General features: G+C 48.9%; 1 protein-coding gene across 2 annotated transcripts; it reads right to left on the reverse strand.

Annotated features, from left to right (window-relative positions):
* Nucleotides 1-9,665: 9,665 nt before the first annotated feature.
* On the reverse strand, nt 9,666-13,306 carry LOC117019974 (popy Class I histocompatibility antigen, A-1 alpha chain-like). Of its 2 annotated transcripts, none has more exons than XM_033102211.1 (8): nt 13,068-13,306; nt 12,492-12,776; nt 11,952-12,227; nt 11,095-11,370; nt 10,874-10,987; nt 10,405-10,440; nt 10,219-10,266; nt 9,666-10,062 (listed from the first exon to the last, which is right to left on the reverse strand). In XM_033102211.1, exons 1-8 carry the CDS (start codon nt 13,129-13,131, stop codon nt 10,058-10,060), a joined length of 1,104 nt encoding a protein of 367 aa, XP_032958102.1. In that variant the 5' UTR covers nt 13,132-13,306; the 3' UTR covers nt 9,666-10,057. The 2 variants fall into 2 exon arrangements, with proteins under 2 accessions (XP_032958102.1, XP_032958103.1); XM_033102212.1 differs by having other exon boundaries at nt 10,405-10,437; nt 13,068-13,305.
* Nucleotides 13,307-17,580: the final 4,274 nt, after the last annotated feature.

The raw sequence follows: 17,580 nt of genomic DNA on the forward strand, positions 1-17,580 counted from the left end.
TGTTGAATTAATCACCACAGACTTTTCTGTTACAGAAACATCACTGCAGCCAACAGCTACCTTTTCCAAAAGCCATATCCTCTATTTCAATTAAACATGAAACGTTTAAACATGATACGTGGTCATAAAGCAAGTTTATCCCAGCCTACTGCAAAGGACAAACAATTTAAGAAAAAAGAAAAGGAAACATTCCACTCACTTTTGCAGTAAATCTAGATGAAGGGACTCAAAACATCTTGGGACTTAATGATGACTGTCAAGCGGGGCGGCCTGCGGGGTCTCTGGTCCTGCTCCCCACATAAGAACGCAGGACATGGTGAGGCCAAACAGGAACACCCACGGAGCCATAGGTAGGAGAGTCATACTACTGTAGTCTCGCTGGCGGCTGGGTTGGAGACACAGGAAGCAGGAGCCACACTGTTCACAACCCTCACAGCTCTCCTTGCAGGTTCAGCCACCATCTTCTTGCTAGCCCCCCATTTTTTGCTAGCCTAGCCACGGCAGTTATATTAGTGCCCAGTGGCTCACTGGTTACAGCTGACGGCCAGCTAGCCACAGCTGATGGCCATTTGATCACAGTCGATGGCCATTTACTACCTGAGCCAGCACCTTTCTATGTGAGGCCGAGAGCCTGGAAACTGCTTTATGGGGCTCTGTCCCCACAATGACAATTGAGAAGACTCAACATCTCTAATTTTTCCTCTGGTTATCAACTAAAACAACAAAGCCATAAATGGCCTGATATGGTAAGAATAAACTGTTTCTAGCTCCTCTGGTTTGCCGGCTGGTGTCTTTGATGGTAAAGAACCATCTCACTAGCACATGCTTTATTCAGTCTTATTCTAAATAAAAGAACTTTAACACATTGAAAAGTGTTACATTGATTTATCAAGTGGCCGTTAGGATGAGGAGGCTTGAGTGCCTGGGCAGCTTATGGAAGCAACCAGAGCAACGCCAGCTTATATAAAATCGAAACCTAAGGACAACCAATCACAACAGGCAGCTCGGCTTTAAGGCTGTAGCCAATCAATAATGTCCTTGCTTTGCATCCACCTGTCTCCAGAAACGTCTCTCCCAGAGATCCTTTTGGTGAAACATTCTTAGCCACTTCCCTGGTTGGTGTTGCGCAGTCGGAATTGAGTATTGAGTTTTGCTCAAATAAACTCTTAAAATTAATATGCCTCAATTTACCTTTTAACAAAAGTAAACAAGGGTTGTAAAGAAAAATATACTGACTTCTGGTTTTAGTCATGTGTGAGTGTTTTAAGAATTTTACCATGAACATCGATTACTGAATAACATTGGAATACATCAGTGCTTCCATGGGACTGTGACATCGGCAAAGCTTGCTGGCACTTTCCTAACTCATACAACTTACCCTAATGGTCCGCTGGGGCTTCGGCTGCTTCTCCTTAGTGCCTCTTGTGATGTGCAAGTTGATGCTTCTGCTCTTCCTTTCTTTGTAGCTTGGTTCTTAAGGACCGAATACCTTGTCGCTGGGTAGGTTTGTTTCTAGGTATTGCTTCTCAAAACTTCATTCTAATTTGTATCTTTGGTTTGTAAAATCGCTACCCAAATTTCTGATTATAATCTAAGGAAGCAGGTAGAAACAAAGTAAACAGATGTTGCATAATTCTTAATTATACAAAATATATCCATCTGCCATCTATGTTTGTGGGGACAGAGTCCCAGAGAGCAGTTTCTAGGCTCTCGGCCTCACGTGGATGGCTGCTGGCTCGGGTAGTGAATGACCATCCACTGTGATTGGATGGCCATCAGCTGTGGTGGTTGGCCATTGGCTGTAGCTGGTTGGCCAATTGGCTGCTGATGTAACTGCCGTGACTGTGTTGGTAGGTTGGCTGGTTGGCAGGCAGAAAAGTGAATGGCTGACTGCAGATGGTGTGGATCCTGCTTCCTGTGTCTCCTGCGGCCACCAGCAATAATATAATGGTATGAGTCCCCTATCTACGGCTCCGTGGGTGTTCCTTTTTGGCCTCACCATATCCTGCATTCTTGTGTGGGGAGTGGGACCAGAGACTCCGCATGACACCCCGCATGACAGCACCCCATTTGGGACCCCATCCTGCTCGGGAGCTCTGACCCTTTGCTTTTTAATAAACTATCCTCTTTTACAACTCCCTGCCTCTCGTTGGTCCATGCTTCCATTATTCAGTTTCATGGGACACGATCCAGGTACTCACTGAAAAAATCTACTATATCACTGGTTTTTAATCTGTTTTCCAAGTACAAGAAAATTTTTTCTTAAGTTACCTATGACCTACAGCAATTTGGTAAATTATACCTTTGTAAACAAAATTAAAGCATTGATCTTTTTCTTCCTACCTGATGCCTCCAGATCTCAGGTCCTCTTAACTAATCCACATTTGACCCAATTTAAAGGTGTTGACTCTTGGACTCATGTTTCCTAATTTAAAGAAAGCTCTTGCACCAAACTGGACAGCTCAACCAACAGAACATTTGAAATTTAATATGAGTGGGAAACGAAGCAGATGACATCTGTTGTGGAAGCTAACCCAAGATTGCGGGCCAAGCCTGTATAATTCCCCTACCTTTCTTCTCACTTTAATTCCTTCCTATCTCACAAAACTATGAGAGGTCAGCCACTCACTGTAATAGCTGTTGTTTGCTTTTTCCCCTGAGTTTCTATCTGGGCAGATAACATTGGGCAGCATCTTTAAACCTACTTCAGACGTCCAAATGCACCCTAATTATACACATAGACAAGGACGTCTCATGCCTGGCGATGTGAGCCCCCGTGAAGGCACCAGATTTGGAAGAATAATTTTTCCTTGGGCAGGTATTAAAATGGAATCATACATGATTATCAACATATCAAAAACCTTGGAGGAAATCGCTGTATCTACCACTAAAACAAAGCCGACCAGGAAAAACCTTTAAATTCCCTTGTGTGAGTTATATTAGGCAGTAGAATTGCTCTTGACCAGCTCCTAGCTGAGTGTGTGGGTTTTGCTCTGTTGTTAATACTCCTCGTACTTGGATGAAACACCTCTGGAAAATAGACAGAACTAAATAAAACCCAGGCACAAACCAAATGACTAAATGCAGTGCCCACTGACACCTCAGGTTTTTTAATCTTCAACTAACTGCCCTCAGGCTTTGCCTTTTGGTTCAAATCTATTTTTCAAATTGAACTTAACATTTGCTATTATAAAATATTTGCTGTTCTAAAACGTTTTCACTTGTCTTGATGTTATAAGGACACCACTGATAACAGTTGCTCAACATTTTTGAAATGCTCACTAAGGCCTGTGAGACTTTATATTGAAAACCTCAAGAAACTACAGACAATGTCTGCCCTTAAAGGAACACGACGGCAAAGCTTTCCTCTGTGCTGGCGCTCTTGCTGCTCCAATGTAGCTAAAGTTCCTAAGAACAAAGAAAATGACTTTCCCTCCATTGTGGGACATGACATACCAGGAATGACTTTTCCTGGCAACGAGAGACTGACAGTGGCACGACACCCCGAAAATGAGCCGTTCTAACAATGGAGGGCCAAGGACACTTTACTGACCGATCAGTGCTGCTTTCCAGTGATTCATCAGTGATACTTTGAAGGAAAGATGTTGATCAAAATGAGGGAAATGTCAAAAAAATATTAAACAGAGACTCTTTAAACTGGAGTGGAGCTGCCATCCCAGAGGAGCTGCTTTGAGACATTAAAACCGGGCAAATAACCTTTACACTGGGCCTAAAGCAACATTATGTGCCAAAGAACTGTTTGCAAAGGTAACAGGAAAGCAGTGATTCTGACTGCTGAACTGAAAAGTTTGATTACTTAGAATTAGCCTCACTGTGTGGTTATTCGCACCAATAGAAATGCCTTCCTTCTATTGATGTAATTGTTCCCCTTCCCTTTCTCATAAACACCCATCGCTTTTGCTTCCTTACAGGAATATTCTGTGTGTTTCTGTCTGAATCAATGCTTCCCAAATAGCTATTTTTTTATTTTTAAATCTCAAATGCTGTTGCTTCTCACTTTGAAAGCCTTTTTATTTTTAGATTAACACACACATAGAAAGAGGTGGACGAACCATAAGTGTACAGTGGATTTTCCCAAAGTGAACATTGGGATAAACATCACCCACACCAAGGAACATTTCCAGCTCCAGGAAACCCTCTTGAGACGTATTCAGTCATTAACCAACCTCTCCCCAAGTAGCACTTAGCTTGATTTTTAACAGCAGAGATGAGTTTGTCAGCTGTTGGTAGAATGGAATATTACAGGGGAAACCCCTCGGTATCTGCCTCTCACTCAACATTACGTCCCCGGGTATCACCCCTAAGGCCGCGTGTGGTTGTACATTCTCCATTCCCATGGCTACAGGGAGTCCATTATATGAACAGGACCACAATTCTGTCCTCTGACGTTCATGGGCATTTGTGTTATGCCCAGATTTCACAAATCGTGCTGCTATGAACGATTTTTTCATAAATTCTGGCACACACATGCACACATGTCTATTAGGTATATAAGTGGGAGTGGAAATGTTGGGTCATTGGGCGAGTGAATATTTAGCTTTAGAATGTATGGCCAAAGAATTTTTCAAAGCACTTGAATCAATTTACTCTCCCAAGGAAAATATGAGATATAATTAAATTTTTGCCAACAATTGATATTGTCTGACTTTTTCATTTTAGCCATTCTGGGAGGTGTGCAATGATATCCTATTATAGCTAATTTGAATTTCCCCTCTGACTAAAACATTGAGCAATTTTTGTAAATTTATTAGGCATGTAAATATCTTCAATAGGACACTGGACTGGACTCATTGTTAATAACTGAATGGGACTCTTGTAATGTGCCAGCATTTTTTAACTGTTAGGGTCCTTTTGTTAGAAATGGATTGTGGTCAAAGACCTGTGATATAATAAAAAAAATTTGATCTCTGTCCCCAGTTCCTGATACAGAGCTCCTAAAACCTTTTAAACCTCCTGAGTGAGAAGAGTGACTTTGGGATGATATGACCTTTGGCTGAGGGGTCCTAGAGAGCTTCGGGATGGGGGATCATCACCAAAAAGACCAGCCATGATTAGAAGGTTGCAACTTTCAGCCTCACTCCCTGACCTCTGGGGAGAGGAGCTGGAGGTTGAGTTTAATCACCAATGGCCAGTAACTTAATCAATGATGCCTACGTCATGAGACTTACATTAAAAAATAACACCTAAATTGACAGAATTCAGAGAGCTGCCGAATTGCTCATCACATCCATATGCTGGGAGGGTGACGCACTCCAACTCAGTGACACAGTCTCCTGCGCTGGGGACCCTTCCAGACCTCGCCCTACAGACCTCTTCATCTGGTGCTCACTTGTATCCTTTATAACCAACTGTAACAGTAAGCTTAGCATGTTCCTGAGTCCTATGAGTTGTTCTAGCAAATTATTGAACTTGAAATGGGGGACCCCAACTTAGTACCCACGTCAGACAGAAGTGCAGGCAACATGAGGGGGACCTGAAACTTGTGACTTGTGTCTGAAGTGAGGGCAGCCTGTGGGACGGAGCCCGTAACCCGTGGGGTCTGATGTAACTCCAGGTAGGTGGTGTCAGAGTTCAGTTGAAGTGAAGGACACACAGGTGGTGTCTGAGAATCAGAGAATAGGTTCAATGGAGAAAAAAAATCCCTCACCATTTCACAAAGAAATTTAGAGTAAGAGTGAGCAAGTCAACCTCCCCCTTGGATGTCAATTATTAGTCCCTATTCTCCCAGCCAAACCTGAGTGCCTCCAAAGAACCAGAGAAAGTTCTAGTCTCAGATCTTTGCTCCAAGAACTGAGATTAGTCATTCTTTTTACATCCCTCACCTTGAACACCTGAACTCTCTTCCTACATTAGGAAAATTCTACACGTAGAGTCTTGGTGGGAGGCAGAGGCCACTTCACTCCATCATAGGTAAACCCACTGTCCCCAACACTCTTGCAGCTGGACACGGCATGAGGTTCCACCATCAGGTGACCACATGCCAGTCTCTGACTCAGGATGTGGTGACACAGAGGCTGGATTTGAGCAGAATGCTTTTGGCAGTAACAACACAGCTGCCTGGAGCAGCAGTGACAACAGTCATGGCCACAGGGTCCAGTGTCCACATGGATGTCAGTGGTGTGAGCAGTGACACGTGTGCCAGCAGCAGAGGCAATGGTTCTCACGTGGGACCCGACCTGGGGGGCTGTGGGTCAGGTCCTGGTGCGTGGGCTCAAGTGTGTTCTGTGGCCTCCCCAAAATAGTATTTTGCCAGAATGTTTTACACACACACACACATACACACACACACACACTGGCGCACGCGAATTCACACAAACCTCTGCAACAAGTTAGTGAACTTGTTGCAACGATGTTGCTAAACTTTTTTGCTATCAGAGGGAGTATTCGTTATGATTTTGTACCAACTAGACAAAAAATTAACCATGTTTACTATTTGGAAGTGCTGAAAAGGCTGCGTGAAAAAATTAGATGAAAACGACGTGAACTTTTCACCAACAATTCATGGCTCTGGCATCCCGACAATGCACCAGCTCACACAGCACTGACTGTGAGGGAGTTTTTAGCCAGTAAACAAATAACTGTATGGAAACACTCTCCCTACTCACCTGATCTGGCCCCCAATGACTTCTTTCTTTACCCGAAGAGCAAGGAAAGATTGAAAGGAAGACATTTGATGACATTCAGAACATCAAGGGTAATACGACGACAGCTCTGATGGCCATTCCAGAAAAAGAGTTCTAAAATTACTTTGAAGGGTGGACTAGGTGCTGACATCGGTGTATAGCTTCCGAAGGGGAGTACTTCGAAGGTGACCGTAGTGATATTCAGCAGTGAGTAGCACATTTTCTAGGATGAGTTCCCAAACTTAATTGTCTGACTTCATGTGCGTGTGTGCATGTGTGTGTGTATGTTTAAGTTAGAAAAAATTTGGATTCTATTGTTTGCTCCCAGAAATCAATCTGGGGAACAGTTTTAGGAGCGAGTGTTCAGAAATTTTATTATACTGACCTGTGACCCACTCCTAAATCTCCCACTTGACTCTCCCCCGTGGTAGAGAGAACACGTAACTTACAACAACACGTCTCATAATAGAGGATATATGTCCTCCACTTTCTGAGGAAAAACACTTTAAAAGTGTATTTAAGACCATTCCTGACCGTGAGCCCCATCACTGACCTCAGAGGTTCCAAGGTGGCTGAGCTCCAGGACAGCTTGTGGGCTTGTTACAGACACTCAGGCCTCCCCCAGACCCACCGTCTCAGAGAACAGGACACAAGCCCAGGAGTTGCTTCTGTAACAAGCCCTGCAGGGGAGGCTGACGCACAGCCCTGTGGGAATCCTGGTGATGGTCTTGCTACTAGAAGTGTGATCTGAAGGCCAGCAGGACCACCAACCTCCGTATAAATCCAGAGTCTCTGCTCTGCTCCAGACTTTGAGTCTTAACAAGATGTCCAGGGGATTCCTGCCCAGGGAAGTTTGGGACTCGCTGGTCTACGCGCCTCATCGACATGGGGCCAGAACTGTGCCGTCTGCAGGGTGTGTGGTCTGATCAGATCACAGCACTGGGGGGTCCAGGGTTCAGCCCTGTTCCTTTCTCTTCTATGGCCATCACTCCCTTGGTGACCTCATCTGTGCTTAAGGCTTCAAACATCATTTATATGTGTCACCTCGCAAGTCTATTTCTCCAGCCCAGACATTTCCCCTAATCTCTAGACTCATCTGTCCAACTGCCAGTCCGATGAGCTCACTTGTATTTCGAACAGACATCTCAGCTCCAGCATCTTTAAAATGAATGTCTGTGAGGCCCCCCGTCCCTCAGATGCTGCTTCCAGACTCCCCCATCTCTGCCAATGGCAAGTCCATTTTTCTACTTGTTTCCTCTGAGATTTTGGGGGTCCCTGACTCTCACACCCCAGACTCACCCATTAGGAAACGCTGTAATGTCCACCTTCAGGACCTACCCAGAACCCCACTCCCACTATTTCCACCGCTCACCCCAGTGGCAGCTCGGCTAGCCCAGAACCCTGCAGATTCCTCCGGCTTCCCAACGGCCTCCCTCCCCCAAGTCTGTCCTCAGCACCGCACCCCCAGCCGTCCTCTGAAAGGAGGTCACACCATGTCCCCTTCTGCTCCTAACTGCCCTGTACCTCCCACCTCATTACGAGCACAGGTCACTGTCCTCTACCATCTTCCCAGCTACGTGGTCTGGCCGCACCTGTCTCTTCTCCATCACTCTCTGCTGCAGCCACATCGGTCTCCCTGCTCTTCCCAGAAACCATACAACTCCTGCCCCAGGGCACTCCCACTGCAGGCTCCCTGCCTGGAAAGAACGTGCCCAGACGTCCACGTGGGTAATTCCTTGTGTCCTTCACATCTTCCCTGAAGGTCAGCTTCCCAGTGAGGCCCCCCGAGCACCCCAATCAAGACAGCTGTCTTCCCTGGCCCCACACCCCACACCCTGGTCCCCTTCCCCACTGCATTTTCCCGGAACACTTACCTCGTTCTAACATACACACCCTCCTCGTTTACTGTGCTTATAGGATATAGTCTGTCTCTTCCCACTGGAACAGACGCTCCCCAAGTTCAGCCATTTCTCTTTTACTTCAGTGATGTTTCCCAGATGCAGACACTGTCACACATCTGGCACACGGCCAATGTCACTGAAGGATCAGTGACAGCGCCTCCCTGTTCTAGAGACAGTGTCTTTATTAATGTAGCCTCAGGTCAAATGCTGTTGTGTGGCAGCTACAGCACCAAGTCCCCTCACACTGGCATCAGGGCCACCTCCACTTTCCTCACAGGTGCTGCTCTCCCCCTCCCCCCTTCTTTCTCCCACTCCTGTCCTTCTACACACCACACCTCAGTTACATTTTTCTCTTCAGGAAACAGTGAGCCCCAACTTATGGATCCTATTCTCCAACCAAATATACAGTGGACTCTGCTTCATCAACCCCTGAGTTTGGACTGGAGCCAGCACTAGAGCTCAGGGCAGGGAGAGCGGGCGGCGAGCAGAGCAGAATTCCAGCAGGAACTTATCTAAGATGGGAATTCATGGGATCCCTCCTGTGCTCATTCCAGAATCTGGTTCCTCTGACACTTTGGGAAAAGATGGAAAGAACCATCAAGCCCTATAAAAAGGCAAGAGCTGGATGAGTGTGAAAATTCTTCTCAATCCAGACTCCTGTGTGCAGGGTCCCCCTGGCTTTGTGGGGACAATGACAGGCAAAACACCTCCTGCTATTAACAGACGGGACACCCAGAGAATGAGACCAAGACTCGTAACAAGAACACACACAGTCATATTCCTCTATACAAACAACAATGAACACCCAGAAGATGGGGGCTGAGGGCCGGGCCAGGCCTGAGCCTTGGTGACCCGGCCACACGAAACCATCACTGACAAGACCAGACCTGGGTGATGTTTGAGTCCCTGTGATCACAGGTCCTGGTGGGACAAGGTTCTACTGACGGGACAAGGACAAAGGGGCAGAGAGGTGACCCCATCGAGGAGTGACCACGTCAGAGCCCACGATGCACTGAGCCCCGACTGGGCTCAGGCCGCGTCCACGCTCGGTCTTCACAACCTCTCCTGTCTCCACCTGCGACAGACTCAGCACAGCAAACACACGGATTCTGGAAGGTTCTCAGTGCTTCCATTTATTTCCTCTCCAACTCAGGATTTTACCCTTTAATTAATCCCTCAACCGTTCATAGCAAGAATTGAAAAAACAAATTCATATCCAGATTTTTATTTCAACAGGAAGTAAGAAGTTGCTGCTCAGTGTAACATGGAGTAAAGGTGGGGATGGAAACAGCCTCTGCTGGAACAGGACAGGGGGTCAGGGAAGAGACTCGGTCAGTGTGGGGAGGGGGCGTGGAGGGCAGGGGGCTGGCCGTCTCCCAGGTCCTCACATGGTGCGAGAGGAACGCAGACACACTCAGATGCCCTTTACAGAAAGAGAGCTCAGAGCCTCCTGTGTCACAAAGTGGGGACGTGAACAAATCTCGCATCATCAGTCCCCACCAGGCAGCTGTCTCACGCTGTAGAAGAAAATAATCACGAACAAATTCAGGTTAGTGGCTGTAAGTGGAGACATTCTCAACAGTCCACCGCTGCTCAAACTGTCCCTAAGAATCACCAGTACCCAGTCCTGTTCCTGCTGTCCCCCCCCCCACTTCAGGCCCTCCAGGTCTCACCTCTAGAAGCCGTGAGGGACACATCAGAGCCCTGGGCACTGTCACCACCTGGGGGAGAACAAAATAGGATGTGGTCAGAGCCCACAGCAGATGTGGCTAAAGGAGGAATTATGGGGGTGGGTGAGCTCCACCAAGGGCTTCCATCTATTCCAAGTGCCTCAGGGATCACCCCCCTTCCATACTCACCTGCAGCCTGAGCATAGCTCCCTCCTTTTTCACCTGCTGGAAGAAAACATCAAGTGAGAAGCTAGGAAGGAAGCAGGGCCATGAGGTCCTAAAGGAACCCCCTGGTCCTGGACCCCAGAGAAGTTTCCAGAACTGTGACTGCAGACCCATGGCAGAATCAGGAAACCTGAGGAAAGTACATGTGTGAGGACTGGACCAACCGCCCTCCTGGAGGTCTGTCCTCAGCAGGGACCCTCCGCTCTGACCTATGACTATGGAGAATCAGGTGCCCATCACCAGTTCATCAAGGTGATAAATCTGTCCCTCACTTTCACACGTGCATTAACAAAGTGTTAGCAAATAGGGCCCCAGACTGGGAAAGCACACGTGTGTGGATGGTCCTTCCCACTAAGGAGGCAGGACACACGTCTACCTGGGGCTTGAAACCCTACAGTGGGACAAGACAACTCAGTCCCCGCCCCTTCCCTACCTGAGTGCTTCCTCTTCCACAGCACAGCTCCAGTGACCGCAGCTCCAAGGAGGACCAGCCCAGCAATGATGCCCACCACCATGCCAACGGGGATGGCGGCCTGAGGCGGCGGCTCTGGAAGGGAAGGGCAGGTGACCCCAGGCCTGGGCCCCAACCTTAAGTCCTCCAGACGCCCCTGCTTCCCCTGAGAAGAGGCTCTGTGCCCACGGCCCCCTCCGTACCCCATCTCAGGGTCAGGGACTCGGGCAGCCCCTTGTGCTGCACATGGCACGTGTATCTCTGCTCCTCTCCAGAAGGCGCCCCCACAGCTGCCCACTTCTGGAAGGTCCCGTCCCCCGCAGGCCTGGTTTCCACGAGCTCCGTGTCCTGGGTCAGGTCCTCCCCATCGAGCTGCCAGGTCAGGGTGATCTCCGCAGGGTAGAAGCCCAGCGCCCAGCACTTCAGGGTGACGTCACGGTCAGAGGTGCGGTGGTGGGTCACGTGTGTCTTTGGAGGGTCTGAGGAGAAGGGTCAGAAAATTCAGGACCTTTGCATCCCTCAGGGGACCCTCCACAGTGGTCACGTGACCATCCCGAGAAAGGTCAGGACAACTGGGGGGGGGGGGAAGGGAGCACAAAACCAGACACCACACTGGACACAGGATCCGGGATAATCTCTGGTCTTTAGAAAGTTCTAGAATCAGGCTGAGACGGCCCAGGGTCAGAGACAGGTCTCTGATGGAGAGAAAAGGGATACCTGGTCCTGAGCTGGGCGGAGGCCACGTGACTCAGAACAGCTGGGGTCAGAGCTCAGTCACACTGTGCGGGGCCGCGAACAGGGCCTGAGACAGAAAGTCCCCCGGTTCCCAGAGCAGCTGCCAGAGTCACAGGGAACCGCTGAGCAGTTATTTCTGAGATGGTCTCCCCCCCACCCTCGGAGACACTGCACCCCTAACTGTCCCTGAGAGAAGGGGCCCCTGGGTCACTCCTGGTACCGGATCTGACACCCCAGGCGAACTCCGTCTCCCGGGGTCGGGGAGGGGGGTCCGGGGGTTGATCCCATTCCCTCCCCTCCTCGTAGGAGCCCCGGCCCCTCTCACCTGCGCGCAGCAGCGTCTCCTTCCCCTTCTCCAGGTATTTGCCGAGCGTCTCCCTGCACAGGCCCTCCAAGTAGCCCCTCCATCCCTCCGCCGCACCGGCCGCCTCCCACTCGCGCTTGGTGATCTGAGCCACCGCGTCCGCCGCGGTCCAGGAGCGCAGGTCCTCGTTCAGGGCGATGTAGTCGGCGCCGTCGTAGGCGACCTGACTGTACCCGCGGAGGAAGCTCCCGTCCGGCCCCACGTCGCAGCCGGACATCCACTGGAGAGTGTGAGACCCTGACCCCGGCCCGCCTTGAGTTCCGACCTTTAACCCCGACCCTTAACCCGACCCTTAACCCCGACCTTTAACCCCGCCCCACCCGCCCCGCGGTGACGGCGCCTGAACTGAAAACGAAACCGGGTCCAAGTCCCCGCGGGCTCTTCCCGGGTGGACGGGCCGGGCGGGTCCCGCAGCCTCGGGGTGAAGCTCGGACCCGGAGACTCGGGGAGACCCCAGCCCGTCCGTGGGGTCGTGACCGGGACCCGGGCCGCGTCGCTCACCGGCGTCGCTCTGGTTGTAGTAGCCGCGCAGGGTGTTCAGGTGCCCTCGGTGAATCTGTGCGTGGTCCTTGCAGGCCTGCGTCTCCCCGTCCCAGTACCCCTGCATCGCCTGCTCCACCCACGGCCCCTCCATCCACGCCGCCCGCGGCTCCATCCGCGGACTCGCCGCGTCGCCATCGAACCGCACGAACTGCGTGTCGTCCACGTAGCCGACGGCGATGAACCGGGGCTCCCCGCGGCCGGGCCGGGACCAGGTGGTGCGGTAATACCTCATGGAGTGGGAGCCTGGGGACGGGGAGGGGCTGAGGCCCAGGCGACCCTCCTCCCGGCGCGGGTCCCGGGTCCGAGGGCGATGGGCCGGGAGGGGCGGGGGGCCCGGGAGACGGAAACGGGGGGGACGGAGGGGGAGGGGGCCGGAGACCCGAGTGGGCGACAGGAGTGGGCGGGACACGGGGCGGGGTCAGGGCGGGGCGGGGCCGGGCGGTGGGGACACATCCTCCCCGGGTCCTGTGACCCACCGTGCGGTCCCCTCGCTTTCCCCCCGCGGAGACCGGTCCCTCCCGACCCCGCACTCACCCGCCCGGGTCCCCGTCAGGCCCAGGGCCCCCGAGAGCAGCAGGAGGAGGGTCCCGGGGCCCATGACGCGCCTCCTCGGGGTCTGGGGACAATCTGCGTGAGGGCGGGTCCGGGGACACTTTATAACCGGAAAGGCGGTGACACTGACTGGCTCCTCTAGAAACCGGACACGCAATGGGAGCGAGAACTGGGGCCGCGTCACGAGTTTCCAGACAGGAGGACCCGACACAGGTTGTGAGAAGGAAAAGTGAAACCGCGGGGAGCTGAGGACTCCCCAACACTGAGCTTCCCCGCCCCCGACTCCGCCCTCAGGGGACCTGGGACTCGGCCCTGACCCCTCCTTCTGCTCTGCTCTGTGTCACACTGTCACCCTGAGTCCTGACCCGGGGGCTGTCTGAGGAACCAGGGCTCAGCCGCTTTTCCCTCCTCTTCCCGGAATCCCTGTCCCTGAAATGGACGCCCTGCCTCCCACCCTTTACCTCTCCCCAGGACTATTCTGGAAGAAGACATCCCCAGGGAACTTGATGCCCCAGAGTGAGCTGGCCCTGGTAATAAAGGAAGGACAGGGCTTTTTCTTTAATCCTGGAGAAGTTGTGCCTGAAAACACCAGCTAGAGATTCTCATAGACACCAGTCTCCTTGTTCTTTATTAACTACAGTGGGTAACAATCTTGGAAATCCCTGGTCATCAGGAAGCTAATCTGTAAAATCGTGATCTGTCCCCCTTGGTGCAGAAATGTGTCTAAACAGCACTGCAGCCAGACTCTCAAAGCTCCTAAGTCTCACTTTCCCAGACGTACACCTGTGACTCTGGATGTTTCTAATGTAAAATGATCTTCCTTCCACAGCCCTGAGTTTGTCTGTTGAGTCCCGGCTTCCTCAATACAAAGAAGAAGGTGGAAGCAGTTTATTACCGTGTATTTCAACGAGGAGCATGTACAACCTCAAAGCTGCAAGTGTTCAAAACAGTTAAAATGCCCTTCACCAGTGTTCCTGTGTTGCCTATTTTCATGAATAATTCACATCTCAGCGGTGTGCATATTTTATCGGGACACATTAATTTTAAACTGATTAGCATAAAGAGCGATTAGTGTCTAGGCAGCTCCACAGTACACGTCACTAGGTCCTAGATAATTTACAAAAGATCTATAAAACAGCGTATTTCACCCTGAGAGTTCCACTGCTTTAGGATTCTTCACCTCTGCCTCTTTCCCTCCCCCTGCTTCTCCAGCCCTTCTCTGTCTCCCACACCCCTCAGGCCCTCTTCCCCCCTTAGTCCCCACCACCCTCTCACTCCTCTGATTGTGGCACTAGTGCCACCCCCTCACCTGCCAGCCAAGGACTATTCTCCCTACAGGGACCAGCGATCCTACTAACGTCAGTGAGGCTGGGTCATTTCTTCACTAAAAACACTCCAATGGCTCAGAATCACTCTGGGAAGCTTCTAGAATGTAAGGCACATGAGCACAGGGGCCTTGGGCTGTCTAGGTCAAGGTTGTATCCCAAGCATATGAAGCCATTCCTGATAGATAATGGGCATTAAATTATTTGTTGAATGAATGATTGTATTAAAATTTATATCACGTAAAATCATAACTTGAAAAATACAAAAAAAGGAAATATTTTATTACACAGTAGTGGGCATATCAGTTTATAAATTCATTCCAGTGGAAAAAATGCTGTGTGCTTATTTGTTGCACACTTCAGCCTGTGTATTAGTTTTCTATTGCTGCGTAACAAATTACCACAACTTAGTGGCTCAAAACAACACCCACTTATTTGCTCACAGTTCCTTAGAAATCCAGGCCCGGTGTGGATGGGATCTCTGGTCAGGGTGTCACAAAGCTGTGAGCTCATCCTGAGCTCAGGATCTTCCTCCCAGCTTACAGACAGATGTTAACAGAATTCAGTGTTTTCCAGTTGTAGGTCTAAGGTCCCTGTTTCCTTGACAAATGTCAACGAGGGGGGTGCTGCCCCAGCCCCTAGTGTCCACCAGCAGTCTTTGCCACGTAGCCCTCCATTTTCAAAGCTGCCAGTAGAGAAAATGCCTCACACTGAATCCCTCTCACTTGGAATATTTCCTCAGGAGAAATCCCAGTCAGTACTTACCTGATCAGGACATTCCCCATGGATAGTCCCAGTGTCTTAAGGTCAGCTGATTTGAGACCTTAGTGACATCTGTAGAATCCCTTCCCAGCAGCTATATTAATGTTTTATTGCATAACTGGGAGAAGGTGAATAACCAGGGTTATTAGGGACCATCACAGAATCAGCCTAGGATGGCTTGTTCTTCCTTTTGTGTTTAATTTGGGTCACAGTTGGAAATGAACTTCGAGTAAATAGATTGTTTTGAGTGGTAATAAAATGCAAACCAAATGACATGTCTAATATAATTAATTTACAGCAAATAAAGTGCAATAATTCATTCACTCTTTGGATACTGTATTATTAGTCATGTACGACAGCGTAACAAATTACCCAAAAGTGAGCCGCTCAAAACAACAATGTGTACTTTCTCCTAGTCCTTTCTCCAGGGTCAGGAATGCAGGAGAGGTTTCCCTGAGCGCTTCTGGCTCAGGGCCTCTCTCAAGGTTGCAGTCAAGTTGTCAGCCAGGGCTGCACCATCTGAAGGCTTGACTGGGGCTGGAGGACTCGCATGAAACACGGCTCACTCATGGGGCTGTTGGAAGGGGCCTCATTTCCTTCCTGGATGGTCCCAGGAAGCCTCAGTTCCTAGCCGTGGGGACTTTTCCATAAGGTGGCTAATGACTAGGTAGCTGCTTCCCTAAGAGCAAGTGATAGAAGAGAGAGAGAGAGAGAGAGAGAGAGAGAGAGAGAGAGAGAGAGAGAGAGAGAGACCGAGACTGAAGCTGCAGTTTTATGTCCTACATTCAGAATCACACACCATTACATCAGCCTGATGAGAAGTGAGTCATCCTGTCCAGCCCACATTGAAGAGACAAGGAACTACTCCACCTCTGGAAGAGAGGAGTGTCAAAGCATTTACATACATATAAAATTTACAATTAAAATCCTGAATATAGTTTCAGGATTTTATAAAGCATAATCCTTCTTTTATCTGATCATTTTCTTTAATGCCTTAAATTTCACTCTTACAATGTAACGATTAAAAGTTTGAGACAGAGAAAGGAGATACAACAGTATTTGTACAGTTTTATTGCAGATGCCTTTAATAACAATGTTTCCCACAATAAGTTGCAACAAAGTTGAGAACATACAGTAGCTGATCACATAGTTCAAAGCCTGAGCACCATAACATTAATGCCTTTACAATAACTATCTTTGCTTTTTCGTAGAATTTTCAAATTTGTTTCATTAAGAATGTAAGAAATATTGGATACAATGCCAATTTTCTTACTGAACAATATCTTCAAAAATATTTGCCTAATGAAATTGCTTTTCAAAATGTTAGAAAAATGTGAATCTCATGCCTCAGTCTATACACCTTGGTGTCCTGACAACAATTTTGTTGTGATACAGTGGGCAGCGATGGTTAACGCCATTCTAGGAACAAAGTGTTCCAAAACTGGCTGTCCGGTTGGCATCCTAGAATAAATGTCACATCTTTCACTGTGTTTTTGAATGAGATTTAATAGAACAGATTTGGACACCAATGTGTTTCTAAAATGCACTGTTGATATGTGATGCTGAACACTGAAGTTTTTTTGTTTTGTTTTTAATTTTTCATGGGGAATATTGGGGAACAGAGTGTTTCTCCACGGCCCATCAACTCCAAGTCGTTGTCCTTCAGTCTAGTTGTGGAGGACGCAGCTCAACTCCAAGTCCAGTCACTGTTTTCTATCTTAGTTGCAGGGGGCGCAGCCCACCATCCCATGGTGGAGAGCTCGCGCTCTAACCAGCTGAGCCATCCGGGCACCCCTGAAGTTTTCTCAAAGCAGATCTGTTGTATCTTCCATTCACACTCTCTATTCTATCCATGGTTTCCCCTTTATAGCATTTTCCAGTTTAACTTACATTGATCAACATGAATTTCCATTCTGTAAAAGTAGTTAATTCAGTTGTATGTGAAGTTAAATATAACACACCTAATCCTTCACAGATAGAATCACCTTGCAGGTCACACTGAACATTGTATCCCAGAAAATCTATAGAGATGCCAGTGATCACATGACCATTTCTAGCCAAAGCTGTTTCCTGTGACACCCCGGCCGTCTCTCTGACATGGTTCATAACAATTGGCTGTGGCTTTGTTCCAAGGTGGGTAGTTCTTTCTAAGGATCATTGCAATAAACTTTGGTATTTTTTTTTCTATTTCCTTATTTAAAAAATTAACCAGGAATGGTTCACAAGTCAGTTTGAGAAATGTCAGTTTAGGAATTATGATAAAGTAATTATCTGGGCACACACCACTGGTGTCAGAAACGGAACCTATGAAGAAGCCACTGTGACTGCGTCCCCCATCCTGTCCTTCAGATGTAACCTCTATCTTGAGTCTTGTGTTTACTATTCCCTTGAGATTCTCTGATGGTTTT

The sequence above is a fragment of the Rhinolophus ferrumequinum genome, unplaced genomic scaffold (assembly GCF_004115265.2).
Source record: "Rhinolophus ferrumequinum isolate MPI-CBG mRhiFer1 unplaced genomic scaffold, mRhiFer1_v1.p scaffold_27_arrow_ctg1, whole genome shotgun sequence".
Taxonomy (NCBI): domain Eukaryota; kingdom Metazoa; phylum Chordata; class Mammalia; order Chiroptera; family Rhinolophidae; genus Rhinolophus; species Rhinolophus ferrumequinum.

Bases quoted from the DNA above. Each gene is read 5' to 3' on its own strand.
- LOC117019974 (XM_033102211.1), bottom strand. From the start codon at position 13,131: ATGGGCCCCGGGACCCTCCTCCTGCTGCTCTCGGGGGCCCTGGGCCTG. The intron at 12,777-13,067 runs GTGAGTGCGGGG...CCCCGTCCCCAG, and splicing joins CCTGACGGGGACCCGGGCGG to GCTCCCACTCCATGAGGTAT. The intron at 10,267-10,404 runs GTGAGTATGGAA...GTTCTCCCCCAG, and splicing joins GAGCTATGCTCAGGCTGCAG to GTGGTGACAGTGCCCAGGGC.